General features: G+C 29.8%; 1 protein-coding gene across 12 annotated transcripts in view; it reads left to right on the top strand.

Annotated features, from left to right (window-relative positions):
- Positions 1–20,086, top strand: part of Ppox (protoporphyrinogen oxidase) — a 99,359-nt gene that overhangs the window by 69,142 nt on the left and 10,131 nt on the right. The window contains exons 10-11 of one of the 12 annotated variants that reach the window (XM_076454188.1): positions 7,826–7,933; positions 8,180–9,473. The exons of 9 other annotated variants lie outside the window; for them this stretch is intronic. In XM_076454188.1, the coding sequence (XP_076310303.1) occupies positions 7,826–7,888 (63 nt within the window). In that variant the 3' untranslated portion in view covers positions 7,889–7,933; positions 8,180–9,473. Of the gene's footprint in view, positions 1–950; positions 1,015–7,825; positions 7,934–8,179; positions 9,474–20,086 lie in introns of those variants that run through there. 2 more of the 12 variants (XM_076454189.1, XM_076454187.1) reach the window with 2 other exon arrangements.

The following is a 20,086-nucleotide window of genomic DNA, read 5'->3' as shown; positions in this document are numbered from 1 at the left end:
GTCACATAAATAGTGACATGGAACCATGCCGAATATATTCCTTCCCTTTCTGTTGGCTTGGCATTGCCAGGTGATTAAGGCACTTGACTCATAACCCGAGGGTTGCAGGTTTGAATCCCCATCACACCAAACATGTTCATTTTTTTAGCTGTGGAGATGTTATAATGTTACGGTCAATCCCACCATTCATTGGTGAAAGAGTAGCCCAAGAGTTGGCAGTCAGTGGTGATGACTAGGTGCCTTCCCTCTAGTCTTACACTGCTAAATGAGGGACAGCTAGCTCAGATAGCCCTCGTGTAGCTTTGTGCAAAATTCAAAACAAACCAAATCTTTTCTGTATGTTTTCCATATGCAAAGAAACATTTAATAATACATATTTAAAACTCAATAAAAGAAAATGAGAAACTAAGTAATAATTTAGACATAGTTCCTTTCCACTAATTAAATTTAATACTTAACTCTCTTGACACAGGCTCAGTCAATTTGATCAACCACTTGATTTTTTGTAGTAATTTTAAGTTTTTAGAGTTTTGATGTTACTAACTTTCAATGTGCTATCTATATATATATAAACAAAATTTGGCTGACATTCAGTAAACATTATAAATCTTTCACATACAAAAATATTATTTTTCTAAAGTATTTTTTATAAAGTTAAAAAAAGATTTATTTGTGAATTTATTGAGTATTCTTTTTGACTAACCTATGTGCAAAGTGATTTTCACATTAAGATTAAAAATATTTTTCTTCATCTCAAAAATCTAATATATTAATTGTGTAATCTCTCAAACCTCCTAAATACATTCCAAATGATTGTTTTCAGTAAAACTGTATATTTTATCTGTTATTTTCTGTACCTGAGCACAACATGAGGTTGGGCAATTTGAATAATCTTGTAACAACCAAAAAAAAAAAAATCTAAATCTAAATTACCCTCTTTTTCTTTCTAGAATGACTTCATAGTGAAGCTTGAAACTACATTACTTTATCCTGAATAACTTTCAACTGATAATGGTACACATATATTTCTACTTTTATTATTTTATTGCTCTTTGAACCATATCTAACTACTGTTCACACCATTGTAAGTTGTAAATCACTTGTGAAACATGGAGCTCATTTGCATGCGTCGTGAAACATTGTTATTATATTATTTTACCTAAGAACTTCTCCTTACCCATTAATTGAAAACTAAACACTTTTCTAAACTTTGTATTAAATAACAGTTAAAGCCTTGTTGTAATGTCTTGGTATATTAATCTGATCAATCTCTGTTTGACATTTTTCTACATAAACTGAAAATATAATATTACTAGGATGAGTATGGCTGTCACACAACTAGGTCTAGACTAATTCTAACTTCAAGCATTACAAGCAGTCACTTTAAAATCAACCAACAGCATACATGATATTAGAATTTTCACTTAATTGAAATAATGCAATGAAAAATTATTGATAAAAACACTGATTGTTTCTTTCATTTACACTGTTTTGCTGCTCTAAACCATTTTTTATGTATATGGACATTGAGATTATAGATGTTTTAGATGAGTTTAAAATAGAAGTGGTATAATAGAATTTCCTGTAAGTGTGGATCATGGGTGGGCAATTGCTGAATCTGAGGCCAGTAGCTTGTTTTCATGTAAAGTAAAATGGTGTGATAAATTAATGTATAATTAATGATATTTTGTTACTTTTGATAAATACATTGCTGTCATAATATATGTATATTAATTTTACTAATAATCCACATTAGAAGAATAATCTTACACCCTTGTGCAAATTAATTGAAACAAGATGGAAAATTACAATTTTTTCAATTTTTTGCATTTTATTTCTGAGAATCCAAAATTACTCACAAATTAATACACGATATGACTGCCTTTATTTTTCAGAAGATCATTAATCAGCTTTGGCGTCGAGTCCACAAGTTGACTGTAATCTTTACTAATTTTTGGATTGTGGTACCACACCTCAATTATGGCCTCAATTAGCTTATCTTTCGTAGTGCAGTCTTTTTCCCGAAGTCTTTCTTTACAAATTGCCCAAAGATTTTCAATAGGATTTATGTCCAGAGAGTTTCCAGGCCAGTCCAGCACCTTTATTCGCGTTGTAGTCATAAGATTCTTCACAAGTTTTGATGGGTGGCACAGAGCCAGATCTCACTAAAAATGCCAGATCCATCTGGAAATCTCTTTTTCAATTCTGGAACAACTCTTCTCTGCAAAACTTCGATGTACTGTGGTCCTCGTATCATACCTTCTACGATATGTAAGCCTCCAACGTCATAGTAGCTGAAAAAGCCCCAAAACATCTTCTTCAAGGGATGTTTTACGAACTGATTGATGTGAGATTCTTGAAGTTTCTCACCTGGAGATCTGCGAACATGCAGACTTCTTTGACCCTGTATGAAGAAATGAGTCTCAACACTGAATAACACCTTCCTCCATTGTTCTCATGTCCAGTTCTTGTATTTCAGACCTCATTGATACCATTTTTTCTCCATTGAGTTGGTAAGGAGTTGTTTTTTGACTGGTCTCCTTGCCCTTCTAATGCAATTACGAATGACGTAATATTCCTCAAAATTTCGTCATATATCCTAAAAATAGATTGACCATACTGCAAAACACAGCTAATGATGTCGTCTGTGTAAAAAAATGACCATTAAAGGAAATCAGCAGATCCAAAGAGTCTACACCGGCCGCCATGCTGAAAATGTTGTAAAATGACCATTTGTTTCAATTAATTTGCACAAGGGTGTATATAGCTATAGTCAACAGTTTTGCACCACGTTAAATTTTTTTAAATCAGATAATTAGAAAAACTTCTGTGGGCATAATATAGATTTTTTATTTAGCTTAATCCAAGAAACTCCAAAATTATATTACAAAAGTCTGCCTAATGCCATAATAGCAACACTTAATATTAAGAGTGCATTCCATGTTTTCCAAGACTTCCCAGGCATGAGATACTGAAGGAAAAAGTAATTCTTTAGAATGATTTGTGCAACCTTCATGCTTGTTTTCAGTTCATTTCATTGTTGTCTTTTGAGCATTCAGACCTGTAAGCCACTTTACAGCATCCAACTTCAGTATATCTAGATGATCCCTGATACCATGGTTTGACTGGCATCACTTGTATTAGCTGTTTAAGAAAGTTATTATGAAGTGCTGTGATAGCCAAGTGTGTTTGTGAGGAGGTGTGTCTCTTCTCCATAGTTTGTTCTAAAGTGAGTAAATAAGTCTATGTAAATACCATGCTTGTAGAGTTTAAAGCTACCCATTACTGCTTTTAATTGTCACTTTTTCATCATTTATTATTAGGTAAAATGTCAAGATTTCTGAGATCTTTTCATAAATCATGCATTTGTATGTTAGATTTCAAAATGTAATGGTCAATCTCATTTTTCATTTGTAAAGTATATCCCAAGAGTTGACAGATAGAGTACACTAGCTGTCTTTCCTCTAATCTATCACTTCTAAATTAGGAACAGTAAGAAAAAAATTTGAGAAGACAAATGCTCTCCTGTAGCACTTTCACAAGCCATTTGTAAAAAAAGCATTACCTTGTGGATACATCAGATCCATGATTTTGGGCATGTCCGTTATCTTGGTTACAATCAAAGCATTTATACCTGATAACTATCTCGGTGCATGTTTGTAGATACTATCCAAATATTTTACATCTTAGAATGTGGACTGTTTGTTTGTGAGTGCCAGCAGTTGCTGGAATGGATCTGCCATGTGTCCTAGTTCATATAGCAAAATTCAGGAACTTAAGTGGTTAACACGTGTTGTTAGTATCATGAGTAATAATTAATGATAAAAAATTTGCAAAATATTTTAAAAGCTGATAAATTTATTAAGCAACAGTGACGTTCATGACTGCATGTGATTATATAATGTATAATCTTTATAATCTTTACTTTTTTAATATCTGAGTAGTTAATTTTTGCATTTTGTAAAATTATTTTGTTTCTCTCTTGCATTATATATTTTTTTATCATGAATCTTATGTTTTATAGAAGCTGTAACCTACGTTAATGCATAAAAAGGATGAATGCATATTTTTAGCATAAATTTTTGGTAGATCAAAAATTAAATTTGATGGTGAAGGAAGTTACGAAAAGAATACTGATAACTGTGTATTTAAATGTGCCAACAACTAAATATGCATCTGTAAATCTTGAAGCACACACAAAAATACAAAAGAATAAAATTAGCCTAAAATATAAGAATCAAAGAAAGATAAAAAATCTTAAAAGATTTTGAGCTTTAAACATTCTAAAACTTGCATCATGGCTTGTGTCGATAAGTGAAATGGGTGATTAAATACACTGATGTCACATACTGTATGACTGTTATAAGGTCATATAATCAAATAAAAATGTATTATGTGTATTAATCTGCCATTTATGTCCTGTTTAGAAATTGCTATTCTTTTAAATTAAGTGTGGCAATATTTTGCCCATAATTTACCTTTCAAAAACCTAAAGACTGAACTTTAAACAGAAGCATTTATTGTGAGGCTAGAATTAAATTTACTTTTTTGTTAGTGTTTTTCTGAGTTGCTGTGTTTAATAAAGAAATAAATGTAATTAGCATCATAAATAGGCAGTTAGTTCTCTAAATAGTTAATTACTTTTTATATGGTGTATTTATACAAATGATGGATTCAGACTTCTGTGTTTAGTTTGTAGAAAAATATGTGATTGCATTTCAAGTAGAATATTCATATATTGTTTGTGTAATTAACTCAAAAGTAAGCTACAAAATAATAACACTGAAATTTCTGCACCACGCATTAATAAATGTTTTTTCACTTTAGGTTCATTTTAATTTTCTTGGTAGCCATATTTATATATCATTTTGGAATTAATAAAATGAATAGTTTTAGATTAATGTAATTAGCAAGGTTTTTTTAATAAGGATTTTTATTTCAATATTGTAAAACTATTTTAAACACTTAAGAAGTTTCTGAAACTTTTTAAGATAAACAAAAGTGTGATTCAAAATCATGTCACTAATTCATTGTTCTTCTTTACAATCAAATTAAAAATTTTGAGGTTGCATATTATATTATCAGCATGATAAGCTTTTGTAGAAAAATGTATCTTTTTATATGATTGAATAATGGACAAAATAGTATAATCACAATGAAATATCAATGTTGTGTTAACATTACAGTTCAAATTTTAAATACAATTAAGTTTACAAATTGCAGTTAGTCAGTGATTGCAATCTAAGCAATAGTCAGCACATGATAAAACCTACATTAGATTTATTGTTTTACCTGAAGAGTATTTTTGAATATTCTTTATATAGTATTTTTTATTCTTGCACAGTTAATTTTAAGTATGAAAAAAGTATATCTTTTTACCTGTAATAAGATATTGAATAATGATGTTTTTTTAAAAAGGGAATGTCAGTGTAAAGTTTATAATGTAACATCTGTGTCAGTCTCAAACTTTTTCTTAAGCAAACATTTTGTAGGAATGTTAGGAATTGTTCACCACCATTCATCAAATGCTTATTTCAAATGTTGTAACTGTAAGTTTCTGTAATGTATTTTCAACTAAAGCATTTTTATACTTTCTTATAAAGTGCACATGATTTGTCAATGTCATAGAATTGTTTTTTCAAGTTCCAAAAATGTTTTAAGTTGTAATTTGTTATTCACAGTGCCACAAAAATTAGTTTAATATATTTCCAAATCTATTGTTTTTGAAAGATATCCAATCTTTCAATATTGAGATTTGTGTTTGATAAGTCAAATAGCTTTTCAATGTTTAAGAATTCAAAATATGCAGAGATACAAGATTAAGAATGTGCTACATTTCTCTTAATGCACATTTACTAATTGTAAGAAATAATGCAAGTTTGAATTTTTATTTAAAATTACTAATATTATTATTATTAGCATAAACATCACCCTGTGGGCAATTGTTTGTGTTAATAATTATTAATCATGCTTTTGTGTATTGAAACATCCTTCTTAGCTTCTCAAGGCTTTTATGTTAAGATCCTGCAACTCACTGATCATGTTCATTTTAAGACATCCTCCTCAGCTTTCCAAGCCCTTTCTCTTCTGATTCTGCAACTCTTTTTGTCATCACATGATGCAAATTTTTTTGTAACTCTTCTTTTTGCCTTCTTGCTCCCTTTTTCCTTTATCATCATCTTTATACTTTTTGTCCTTTCCATATTGAATGACCTACAATAAATCCTCTTCTTATAAACCACACCCTAAAAATACAGAAAAGTATCTCAAGAATCAACATTTGATATCTGTATCAATATTTTTAATATGTTGATATTGAAAAACTTGTTTAATTTTGGTTACATAGATAGTTATTGACATACATCCTATGTCCATTATAGTAAGATAAATATTACTTCTACCAAACTTTTATTACTGTTTTTCTTCCATGTGGCAAACATTACTTACATATACTTGTGGAACAGTTATAAAAAATCTCATTAAATGCCTATGGCAGTAATCATCTCACTGTGAAAAAAAGTTACCTTGTAATAGCTTAATCCCTGTCCTGTCTATGTTTCAAGTGTTTTCCTGTTGGACATGCCACGGTAGTAATTAAAGTTTCTGAGTGAATTTGTGTAATCTCCATTGCATAAATGAATAAACCACGGATAGTCCACTTTTTTTTTTCTTCTTCTCTGACATCAAGTGGGGCAGTGCTTCAGAGAATGTGTTATAGAAGACTATTGTACACAGATTCTTTTTTTAACAGTAAACTTTCTTAGTAGTCAGTTAATAAATTACTGGTTGAATTATTTATTCTTTACAGACCCACTTAATTTTCTCTTTGGGATTCCCACTGTAAGAATCTGGGTCCTTTTATTGTCTTTATATTCTGAACCTGTAGGACCTGTAGGGTGTTTCAAACTTTATTCTATTATATGGATCTGTTTTAGTGTTTGAGGAGTATGCTCAGCTTTAAATATATTAGAAGAAGCTTATTGCTCTCCTATATATTTTTGACAGTTTGATGTCTTTGATGTTTGTTTCTTGTTAGATTTTAAATCTGTGTTTCATGAATATACATGGAGAGAATTAACTGTTTTTGTTTTTCTTCAAGTAGCCATGCATTAAGAGAGACTTCAGTGCCTTCATAATGTGTGTGTTTATTCTTAACTTACTGTGGGTCAACATATTAATGGTTTTAGGGGCATACAATCCCATGAATACTCTTGATTTTAATGTAACTTAGAGTCTCCTTATTTTCATTGTTTAGAATCTAAAACAATTCTGTTTCTGTCTTTACATTCTAAGCCCAATAGCACTATATCAACACACTTAAATTACTTAATGTTTTATGAAAAGGTATTTTAGCAGGGAAAAGCCTCTTACATTTTGAAAATGTGATCCTTTCTCCTGACATGACATAACTTGACTCTCTTGATTTCAAATACATTTGTCAAAAAATGAATAGAACTATAAACCTCTTTATCCTGGTGTCACTGGCTTGGTCCTCTCTAACTCACTTTTTGTAGTGGAAAAAAAAGTCCTTCCACCATTTCCTTAATGTATTTAAAGTTAGCATTTTAAAATTAATTTTAAATAGCATATGGTATCTGCAGTGACCCTAGAATTCCTAATATTTGAAGATATTTCTAAAAATTTAAAATTTTCCAAGTAGTTCTAAGTAAGCCCTTTAAAAGTTATTGTGGTTTCATCATCTTGGGATGCTGATCTGATGATCATGTTGACATTCTCCTGGTGTTTTTAAATAGTTTTTACATTAATGTGGATTGAACAGAAACTCATTTTGATAAGATTGACGTTTTTTATAATAAAATTTCAGAAAATCACCAGAAGTAAAGTTAAAACATCATCATCAGCATCTACCTCTCCAGACAGGTGCTAATTAATCTGGTCTTATCAGATAAGGAAGATTTATGGTTTTGATGTAGTAAGTATATTTCAGTAATCTTGTCTGTTATTAATAAACACTATTTCAGATAATTTTTCTAATGTATCGGTCATCATTTTGAATTGAATGTTTGCCCTAATTTTCCTTAAATATTTTTTAATCCTCTATATATATCTCTGAATAGCATTAAATTTATATCAAAAAATCTTTTCTCTCTGATTGGAATGCATGAAATAGTTACCTTTTATATGTTCTTTCTTCCTTCCTCCCAACTTCTGGTTTTAGTCTGAGATAGAAGGTGATTAGAAAAAGACAAAGGTAGACTAGTTGTTTTCTGAGCATTTAGAACAACATAGTGGAGAGTTGTTAGATATCACACATGATGACCTGGATATGACATCAAGAATTGCTTACCCTCCTCTTATGGTGATAAACTTCTTACCTGTTTGAAGTTTGTAATAGTTTGTTCATTTTATTGTTTTGTATTTTTATTAACATATATTCATTATCATTATAAAGAATTAAGTAATTAAAATTCCTTTTAATTATAAAAAAACTTAAATTTTGTTGATGATTAATTAAAGGTGTCTTACACATGACCAAAATCTTTAAATCATTTTTTCTGTGATACCATTTTGGTGACATTCTAAAAACAGAAAAAAAATGTAGAAGTGTTAGCTAGAATCATAAAGAATCTGTACCTCAGTATCTGTGTTGGCAGAGTATTATTTGTAGATTGGTAGTGTTTGGGGTATTACATCACAGCAATACTAATAATAATATTTTGTGAATCTTTCTCTACTAGCCCTGTAATGTTTTATAACGTGCAATTGAAATTCTGTTATATTCTTAGTGGAAAATTGTATGGGTCTAATAAAGAAATGTGTAAATATCACACAAGCTATAAAACTATGCAACTGGTCATTGTTTCACTGATTTCCTCATCAGAAAAGTGTAGTTTGTAATCTCTAAATTACAGTTTATTTGAGAAAAAATGTATTAAAGAACAAATCTGATTTGACTTATGACTTTGATAGAATTGAATAAAAAAAAAAGAGAACTTTTTACAATGTGTATGAAGTGCAAATTAAATTTTGTTAAAATTGAAACAGTCAAAAACTTGAGTGAACTTGACAGCTAGACAGCACTTCTTTCTTACTGTTAAGAAACTGGGTGAAATATTTTAAGGTTGAAAGAGTTAACCACCATGTACAAACCAACAAGTTCATCTCTCTTTCTCTCTCTCCTTCAAAATGCATGCATCACCCATATCTCTTATGATCATTCCACATATAAAGCAGGGAGTGTATGTATATAATATATATATATAATAATTGTTTATAAAATATAGAGAAGACTTGTAATCTGAAGCCAGTATCCTAGTGATGTTTAATTGTATCTTCTGTTAATCTCAGCTCTTGATAAAGTTAATGCAAGCTGCATAACAGTTCTGTATATTGTTTAATATTATGTAATTAACTTAGTTACAGTGGTTTCTCTGTGTAATTAAAGCAGTTTAACTTGACTTCAAGAATAAATACGTCTATTCAAGCCACAACTGATACAAAAAAAACAAAAACAGCCGTGTACACCACGTCATGATAAAGTGATAGAGAAGCTCAAGTAAGGAGAAGGTTAGAAAATTTCAAAGTCACTGATTATCCTTTTTAGTATGGGTAAGTGCATTGTCCACAGTCCAATTGGACTGTGCTTTATACTACCAAGTCACTATCCAGATCAGGCCATCCTTCCAAACTAAGCAGCAGGATAAGAAGGAAACTGGTTAGGGATGCCACTGTGAAGCCAACAGTGACTTTGAAAGATTTGCAAAGTTTCATGTTTAAGATGGGAGTCAATGCTCATGCATCAACAATATCCTGGTCCCTATAAAAAGCTGGCCTCTATGGGTTAGTGGCAAAAAAGAAGGCATGACTGAAAAAGAATTATCTTAAATCTCTCAAAATGGGCTCAGTCAATTTGACTGACTGTGAGACCTCCTTGTACTCATTTATAGATTTCATACTTTTAATTTTCAATATAGTGTGTATATCTTCACAAAATTTGGCAGTCTTTCAATTAGCATTATAAGGCTTTGACTTGCAAAAAAAATCATGTTTGTTAGTGAAATATTTTAATAAACTAAAATAAAGATTTGTTTATGAATATATTTAGTATTTGTTTTGAATAATCCATGTGCAAAGTAATTTTCTTGTTAAGATGAAAAATAATTTTCTTCTCAAAACTCTCAGATTTACTTTGTGTAGTTCCTAAAACCTCCTAAACACATTTCAGTGTTTTTTTTTTCAGTAAAACTTAGTATTTTATCTGCTATTTTCTGTACATTATCTCTATATAGGATTGGTCAATTTGACTGACCTCATAACCACCAAAAACAAAATAAATCTAATTACCATTTTTTTTCTTTTTAGAATGACTTCAAATTGTAATCTGAAACTACATTTGTTTATTCTAAGTTGCTTTCAGCTCGTAATAGTATACGTATTTGTACTTATATTTTATTGTTTTGTTGCCTTTTGAGCTGTGCCCTCTAACTACTATCAGTGCCATTATAAGTGTTAAATCATTTAGAGAATATGAAGCTCACAATACATTATCAAATTACGTTATCCACAAGATACTACGTACTGCTTGCATGTATGCTTCATGAAATTTATTATTTATCTTACCTATTCTGATTTTAATTGATCAAAAATAGATCCTAGTTTTATATTTTAGTTACATTTAGCATAATAAATATGAATAAAGAAATAAAATACTTAACCAACTTCTTTTTTCTTGATTGTTGAAGACACTTCACCCTGTTTTTTGTACTAATGATAGTAATGCAGGAAATAGTTTTTATTTAATTGAAAAATTTACCAAAGAACATAGAGTAATAACATGAAGAAAGTAGACAATTTCCCCTTAACTCTTAAAATTTTTAACTATGTAACAAGAGCGGTTACAAATTCGTTCAAGCTAGTTGTTAAATTTCTCAATGGAATGTTGCTTGTGAAATTGATGATCTGTTCAGTGTTATACAGTACATCATTTGCTGAATGAACAACTTGACCTTTTACCAGTTACATGTAATATATAATTAAACATAAGAGAGAATTAGTAACTATTCCTAAAAGTGGGGATGTGACATGTGGGTGTGACAGGAGGGATCTGATTTTGTATTTGATAGCTCTGTAACAAAACAAAATTGAAGGCTATAAAATTATGGTTTCTTTAAGCAATGAAAATTTTATAGTGATTAATGTTTAATTTCATACTTTTTGAAGATGTGGTGGACTATTTTAAAATGAAGAAAAGACACCAAAAAGAAAATATGTCGTGTGTCACACTATAGGAAATTCAAGATGTTTTTAGTATTACCTTGTAGATTTATGAACTTAAATCTTATATACTATTAAAATATGAATTATTAGCTATGATTTTATTCTCTACTTATTGGTATTATGTAAACAAAAGTAGTTTAATGAAATTTTGAATGCAAGATACTAAAATTTTGTTTTATGCTCAGTAAAGAATACCTGGTACAAGGTTAAATCTCATTTAGGGCTTGCAACAAAAACATGCAGATGATATTGCAGACATGTGACAGAAAGTTTTGTGATCAGATAAGACAAAAGTTGAGCTTTTTTGGTCTAAGTAAAGGCATGTGTCTGGCACAAACCACTACAGTACATCACCCAGTCAACACCATCCCATCTGTCAATCATGGCAGTGACAACATCATGTTATGGGGATGTTTTTCTTCAGCAGGGAATGGGAAGCTTATCAAGATTAAGGAGACAATGGATAGTGCAAAGTACAGATAAATTCTAGAGGAAAATCTGCTTGAAAATGGTCAAAAATTCAATAGGACAATAACCCAAAGCACAAGATAAAAGCCACATTGGAGTGGTTTCAAATAAAGAGAGATAATGTCCTGAAATAGCTCATTCATAGTCCTGGTGTGAATCCAATGGGAACTTTATAGTGATACTTGAAGATGGTATTTCATCAACAATCCCCAATGAACTTGTCAAAATTGTAGCAATTTTGCCAGAAACAATGAATAAAAGTTACACCATCCTATTGTACAAAGCTGGTGGAGTTCTATCCAGAAAGACTCACAGCAGTAATTGTTGCAAAATGTACTTCCACCAAGTACTGATTTAGGAGGCTTTTGCAGATTTTGCTGACATTCAACCACTTTCACACATAAGTGTTAATTTTGATCATTAAAGTTTTGAATAAAAAATAATTCACTAAAAATATTTTGAACATTATTTTGTTATTTGTATTTCTTCAAAATTAACATTATTGGTAGGGATTGAACACTTTTACACATATATAGTATTTCACAAAACTTTTGAGTGTCATTGTCCAATTTATTTGACAAGTTCTTGCATTGAACAAAGACCCTCTTGAGCAGTGATTTGTGGGAACCAAAAGACATTTACTATTCTTACATTGCACAATGGAAAAACAGAAATGTGTTAAGTATAATTATTTTTGCTGATATAATTTTCATCACAAATTTTAGATCACGTGTATTAAAATTTGTGATAAATTTAACAGTGTTGTTGCTTCCAATTATAGGATTAATAATTCTAGAAAATATTGTAACATTTTTAAAAGTATCATGTTTGCATATTAATTTTGTAACTAATTGTTTAAGGTAATAACAATCAACTTCAGTATCCCAGTGGTGTTTAATTTTATCTTCTGTTAATCTCAGCTCTCACTAAAGTAAATGCAAGCTGCATAACAGTTCTGTGTATTGTGTAATTAGCTTAGTTACAATAGTTTCTATTTGTTTTCATGTTAGCTGTTTGCTTTACTTCTATATTTAAAACTTTTTATTATGATATTTTTCATATCTTTTACTGCTTATAAATTATACATTGTTATAGGTTTTGCTAGTTCTTAGAGTTTTTTTTTTACTTCTACATACCCTCTTAAGCTTGTTGTAAGATAACAGATTAATTATTTTTGGAAGAGTTACATTAGATGTTGCTCATAGCATGCCTAATAACTTTTTTTTATTACATTTATCTTAGTGATTTTTAATTTAATTTATGGAATTATTTTATTGTTCATTAACTTTGTTACGTATTATTATGTATTGTTTCTTATCTTCGTAAAAATTTATTTTGCTCTACTGTTTGTACCATCCTCCTATCAATACTATGATTAATAACATGTTTCTAGTAATTTTTCTCAGATGTTAAATTACTCTAGTTCCACTTTTGGAGCTGTTCAACTGACTTTCTTATGTCAAAATACTATTAGGGAGGACTGTATAAAGTTTTTTTTATGTATTGGTATCATGCTTTTCAAGGAACAGAAAATCAGTGATTATGCGTGAGGCAAATACCTAGTTTTCTTTATTTTGTTATTTATATGTGTTCGTTCTTCCATTAATGTTAATTTCAGAAACAGTATTGTTATAATGGAGAACGTGTATACGACTTCATTGTTTTATGTTTTTGTTCTATACACATACAAGAGTGTCTATGAATCAATACCAGACAAAAATTTAACATAAAATAATGTATAAAGTTTTTTTACAAGATAGAATCATCATAGTTCAACATATCCACTGTGAATTACACAAAATCTCCAGTCTGTATTAAATTTCCTCCCAAGAGTTGTTTAACATTATAAGAGTATTCTCTGTGAAGGTTTCTTTAATATATTGATGTAATTTATCAATACTTGCAACCCTACTAGCATAAACCCTGTTTTTATCAAGTCCCTCACAAAAAGAAAAAAAACAAAAGGTGTAATATGTGGAGAATGCAGGAGCAAGCTGTTTAGGCATTCCCACCTAATCCATTTATTGGTGAATATTCTGTTTCTTGTATTACTTGCACATGTTGCTTTATATATTTGAATTTGGCAAACCACAACATGCATTTCACTTTCTCCTTTGCACCAACTGTTTTCCTTCAAACTGAAATCATGCATCTTTCAAATGCCTAATGCTTATGGGTTTGTTTTTATCAGTGCTTTTCTAAGTATGCATTGTACTTAACATAAATTAGGATATCCAAGATGGTCAGTGGTTCTTTGTTTTATAAATAAGAACATACTTTGGATCTATGTAGGTAGCTTTCTTGGATCAGAAATTAATAAAACTACCATTGTGTTGATGCAGTTTTCAATACTTCTGCTGATGCTCATTCCCACCTATGTTATTATTCAACTACTGCCATATACTTCATGGAAAAAAATTGGATTGCATTTGTTTCAATTTCTCTCCATTTAAATAAACATCTATTATTTGGTTACAGTGTGAAGCACTGCCCACCTGTTAACTTACATTTTGAGCAGATTGTGTTTTATTGAACTTTTCCAGTTAAATTTCCAGAAAAGAGAATGCTTATAATATATATTTTAAACTTAAGATTATTGAATTGGGTACTATTTTCTTTGAGTAAAATCATTGTCATTCTGTTAGTTCAGTAATCTGTGTTGTGTAGTTTACCAATACAGAACAAAATCAAATGAGTTCTGAATTACCATTTGTTCTCAAAACAAACTACAATATAAAATTTTAAAAAAATCAAAGAACAGTTAGCATCTGTAAAAGTAAAATGACAGTGAGGTAAAATCACTCCTATAAAATAATGTCAATCTCTCCTCAGTTTGTTGTTATAAAAATCATGCCTTTGTTCTTTCTTTAAAGAGATTCAGTATCTTTAAACTATCCAATGTTCTTAAACCATTGCTTGACCCTAAAGAAGATATATTCATATCTCACTCGAATAGTGAGCTATTATATGAATAGAAGTTGGACAGTCATTGTAAGCTGTTCTGAATTATCTACAAGCGTCTAAGATATTGTTAAAAGAATCTGAAACTGCTTCCAAATCACTAATGAAATTGCTCAGACACCTGAATCTGACAGACCACCAACTACAAGTTATTTGTTGCTTCTGGCTTATGATTGAAAAGTCCATGTACTTACTCCTAGACTGAAGCAAATGTTCAATTACAATAGAAAGCTATGAAAGTATACTGGCAGTTAAAATATACATCCCTTTAAGCAAACCTTTATGTTAGATACCCAGTGAGGTGCATTAGTGTCAAGAACACATTCATTAGACTAATAACATGGAATGTAACATTTTTATTAACTCTTTTGCTACTGTTAGGTCAAAGTGCACATGTCACAACTGTATAGAAAGTTACATTCAAAATTTAATTAAACTACTTTATTGTCATTTTATATAATTAAACTTGGAGTCAAATTTAATTATAGTTAATATATCAGTTTTGATATAAGTTTTAAATTCTTTATTTTATAAGGAAATATTGTAAAACATCTTCAATCTCTGCTGGTATGAGAACTGTAACATTTGTTCTCCAGACCTTCCCTTTTCTATAAATTATTTACTAGCCCTCTCAGAGGTATGGAATTTAACATAACTTTCTCACCATGATATAGATATTACTAAGACAAAAATAATTGTTATACCCTCCATCCTTATTTACAAAGCCATAAACTAGAAAATCAAACCCATTTGTCACACCCACCTTTTACATCCTCTCTATATTTTATGTTGTATTATTTACAAACAAAAGTAAAAAATACTCATCTCCAATGATAGAAAAAGTTCAAGTTAATCTTTCATTTAAATTATTTCATGGACTTTCAAAAAGGTTTATTGTGTTGCAATCTTGGTTTCACTCAGAGTCAGAGCTCTGAGCTACTTATACCCCCTCACCATGAAAAGTAATTGTTGAGCATTTCAGTCATGCTAAGAGCCACTTAACAATAAACATAAGGTAAATATCCATTTTTATTATTTAAGTTATGTCACAATTTAAAATATGAATTATAATGTGATTAATTCCAAAAACTTTATTGTAGAATATCCTACTTGCAAATTAAAATTTTACATCAACATTATTCATGTTTATTCTCTCATCATGTCAAAAATGAATGTTGAGTTTTACCTGCATGTACAGTTTTTCAAGCATTTTGAGCTACATAATTGTCAAGTAATTTACAATTTGTGTGGTAGGATTATTTGTTAGACTTGGATCAAAAGGCAATAAAACAATTAAATATAAACAGATGTATACTGTGATATGCTTTAAGCTCTTTAGGATGAGCAATTGTAGCTTTGTTGTTGCAATTTGCAGTCAGTTCAGAAGGGAAATTTAGATTTCATGTTTTTTATGATGGTTATGATGGGATGCTTAAAGAATTAGGGTAGAGAAAATAACAGATAAAATATGAGGTTTTACTGGAAAAACATTTGATATTTGTGTAGGAGGTTTCAGAGAATATGTAAATGAAATTTGATAATTTTCCAATGAAGAAAAGAATTTGTAATCATAATATGAAAATCACTTAGGCATTCGGAACTGTCAACATTCAGTATATTCACAGACAAAATTTTCATAAAAATGCGTTATTTCAAAATCTGATTTTATGTGCACAAGACTTGTAACATTTACTGAAAGACTGCTAAATGTCTTTATTACACACAAAACGTATTAGAAGCTATGGAAGTATGATGGTCAATTTGTGATTAAAACTTGATTAATTTGGCTGAGTCTGTAGTGAGAGTAAATAATCAATTCTGTTTATGTACTTTGAGGAGTGAGCTAGTGGGGGCTACAGCCAAATGCCTGGCTTAGACTCATTTTGCAAATGTTTAGTCTGCTCAAGCCACCCATGATCCAAGGAATAGTTTCAAAGATGTAAAATGTGTATATTGTCAGATATGCAAAGTATAGTGTCTGTGATTACAGTACTTCACCAGGTTAATCTGACATAATAAGGTAGAATAATTGCAAGGAGTGAGCTTCAGATCTAAATAATACAAAAACTAGGAGATAGATTCATTAATATTTGATTGATTAAGCTTAACAAGGCTGCAAAACATAAAAAAAGGGGTGCAAATGGTCCAAAATTAAGGCTGTTTTGATCATAAAATAACTGGGAATTAACCAAATAAATATACAAAAGTGGAAATTATCTCAAAAGAAAAATTATGCAAGGTTCATGAATCCACAAGCCAAAGGTTGCCAGCCTTCAAACAGTGTTGAAGGTCAACTTAATCCTCTCTCTGATATCATATAAAGTTTAAGAACTTTGAATTTTACTTATAAAATAAACACTGTAGCTGTTTCTCTCAACAACCAATTATTGAACAAGAGAAGACACGTGAAAGTGTCACATTGTATACAAATCAATTTAACTGTTCCAAAACAGTGGTTCTGAACATTATTTTAGGTTTTACCCAGTATTGTACATTACTTATTATTAAAAAAAATTAATATTCTTATAATTAAGAAAGTCTACAACAAAACATTTTGAAATATTTTACATTGTGATGTTTAAAACATAATTCTAAATATACTAGGCAATTTCAATAGTCTGATTGTACTATGTTATAAATTCACCTTAAAAATAGAAAATATATGTATACAGCAATTCAACCTTAAATGTTTTAGAGAATGGTTAGAAAAGATACAGCTGTATATCAGAATATTTATTGATTTTAGGTTCAAGCTGTTTAATTTGAAGTTTCCTTTATTTTGTAGCTGTTTATATTTTTATCTGTGTTGAGAATTTCAACATTGTTAAGTTCAAACAAATAACCATGCTTGGACATATGTTCATAAATAAAGGAGAGGAAGTTTTTATATTCTTAAAGATGGGTAGAAGTTATCTGTAGATGTCTTCTCACAATTTATTTCATACACAGAACTAGAGGCATGAACATTTTATTTTGATATAATAGTGGCCTAGTTATTTGCCAGGAAGGAAAACAGATTCTAGAGAAAATTAATTTTAAATGTGTTTGCATTTTTAACAAATCTTTCTGATTGAATGTGACACTTTTGGGATAAAAGGAATTGTGCAATAAACATTATGTTCAATAATATTTGTGCTGAGATTTCACTTCAAATTTTTTATAAAATTGAGAGAAGACTTTGTTAAAAGATTCTGAAGAAAAGCTATTTTGACTTGCTAATTCTGTTTTCAGTTTGTCAAGGTCCAATTGCATATATTTATTACTGGAACAAATAGTCTTGATAGACTGATTTTTTTACAGTGCCTAATTTTTTAGAAGGATTATTGTAGGTGTTTCAGGGTATGTTTAAATTTGTGTGGGTATGCTTATGATAACTGGAAGTGTGGAATATCTTGCTGTGTCTTTTATCGTATCTTACCCAGACAGTTTGTTGATGAAGGGAAATGGAAATAGCTTGACCTTTAATTTTAATCAAGAATGTATTTGAAAGAATAGGAGAAGTGGAACTTCTCATGCTTGATCAATCCATAATTTAGACTTTCAAATTGAATTGGTGAAATTGAGACATTTTTTACAGAATTTACCATGAAAATGAAAGATCTATAAGAAATGTCATTTATAAAAAAAACAACAAGGGTACAGTTTATTAATTAGAAACTGGTACTTGTGTGAACAACCTTTTCAGTCAAAAAGTTCAATAACAGCAAGTGGATCAGAATGTATTAGCTTTGTGACAATGATGAGCCACAGCTGACATAATGATAAAATAGCCAATATCTGTCCAAGTTGAAAAACAGAGACTATTTATTAGAGGGAAACAGCATTTATCAATTTTGGGAAGACCATAAATTTGTGTAGTTTTATGATGCCAGATTAACTTAATAATATGTTATTTCCCTAGATATTAACTTCTGTATTACATACAATAAACTTTCTCTAATTATCTGGTTACAAAGACTAGTAAATAATTAAGACAGAACATGGATATGTTACATTAAATAAAAGAGGAAAAAGAAAGTAAGAGAGTGCCTAGACAGTTTTATAATTAACCGTGTTTGAGTGAGACAAAAATTACAGTTTTTATAATTACAATACTGTAACATGATTAATTTTAGATTTATAATTTTTGTTAAATACATAATGAAAAACAGTCCAACTTTTATTTTTACTTCAAAATTCATGTGCACATACTGTCTTGTCTCTAAAGGATTTTTTATTCATGTATATGTATTTTGGTTTACCCACCTATAGTACTTTGGGATGTTTCAGTCATTTGGCTGACGACAGACAGATTTATGGTGGAAGGGAGGGTTTCTGTTTTTTTATTTTGTAAAACATCAGTTGGTTTGATAAATTTGGTAATATACTCAGTTTTTCAAAAACTGATATAACACAGCTTTCATCATTTTGAACAGTTTCAAATATCCTTGATCTGCTCAGTTAAGAGACTTTTAATATTCTATAAATTTCTCCATTCTTTTAATTGTTATAATTGTTTTTGTTTTCTTCATGATTGTTAAATGAGTAAACATTTCTTTTTTGTGATTCGCAAATTATTACTGAAAATTCTGTCTGTATGAGTTGTGGCAATTTTTCAGACTATTTATAGAATAATACTAGTATTAATATGAAAAAACTTGTAATTTTAATCAACAACTGATGAATCACAGGCACCAAATTTACATGACCTAGGTTTTGGTTTTGTACATATATAATAATATAATTAAACATCACAGAATAAGATTTATACCATTCTTGCATTTTTTGTAAATACTATAAAGGAAGTCTAAACTGATGTAATTTTTGAAAGACATTTAGCTTTCTAAAAATTTCCTTGGAATTTACATAATTCTTCAGTGCACAAAAAAATATTATGTGATTAGTTTCCTTCAAAGCAATGTAAATGTTAACTTGCACAATTTTTATGTCTAAATTGCACAACTTACAAAAAAGCTTAAAATCTAGTAATGTGCTAGTGCAGTGTGTTAATACCACAGTTACAAGTGATGGCACCATAATCGTTGTGCTAGTGCAGTGGCTTGGTGCCATGAGTAATGTAGTACCATCAACAAGGTAATAAAGAGATGGTCTTGACAAAGGTTTACAAGTTTTCAGCTACATCTTATGCATTAGTTGTTTTTTATAAAAAGTATATTTAAAAAAAGTGAATCAGGTAATCTCATTTTGACAATACACATTTCAAGTTCTCAACTGGGGTTCCATTGGAGTTTTATACTTTTAATCTGCTTAAACATTGTATAGGAATAAAAAAAGGTTTTTTTAAGAGGTGTAGTTTGGGGTTGATCACACCATACCATACAGAAGCTTGTTACAATGAAAACTGATGTCAGGCATTAGTATTCTTATCAAAACCATCAGACTGAGCATGATTGGCTGCAGAGTAAGTAGTTCTAAGGGC

The sequence above is a fragment of the Tachypleus tridentatus genome, chromosome 9 (genome assembly GCF_004210375.1).
Source record: "Tachypleus tridentatus isolate NWPU-2018 chromosome 9, ASM421037v1, whole genome shotgun sequence".
Lineage (NCBI taxonomy): Eukaryota > Metazoa > Arthropoda > Merostomata > Xiphosura > Limulidae > Tachypleus > Tachypleus tridentatus.
This window is presented reverse-complemented; position numbering and strand designations above follow the sequence as displayed.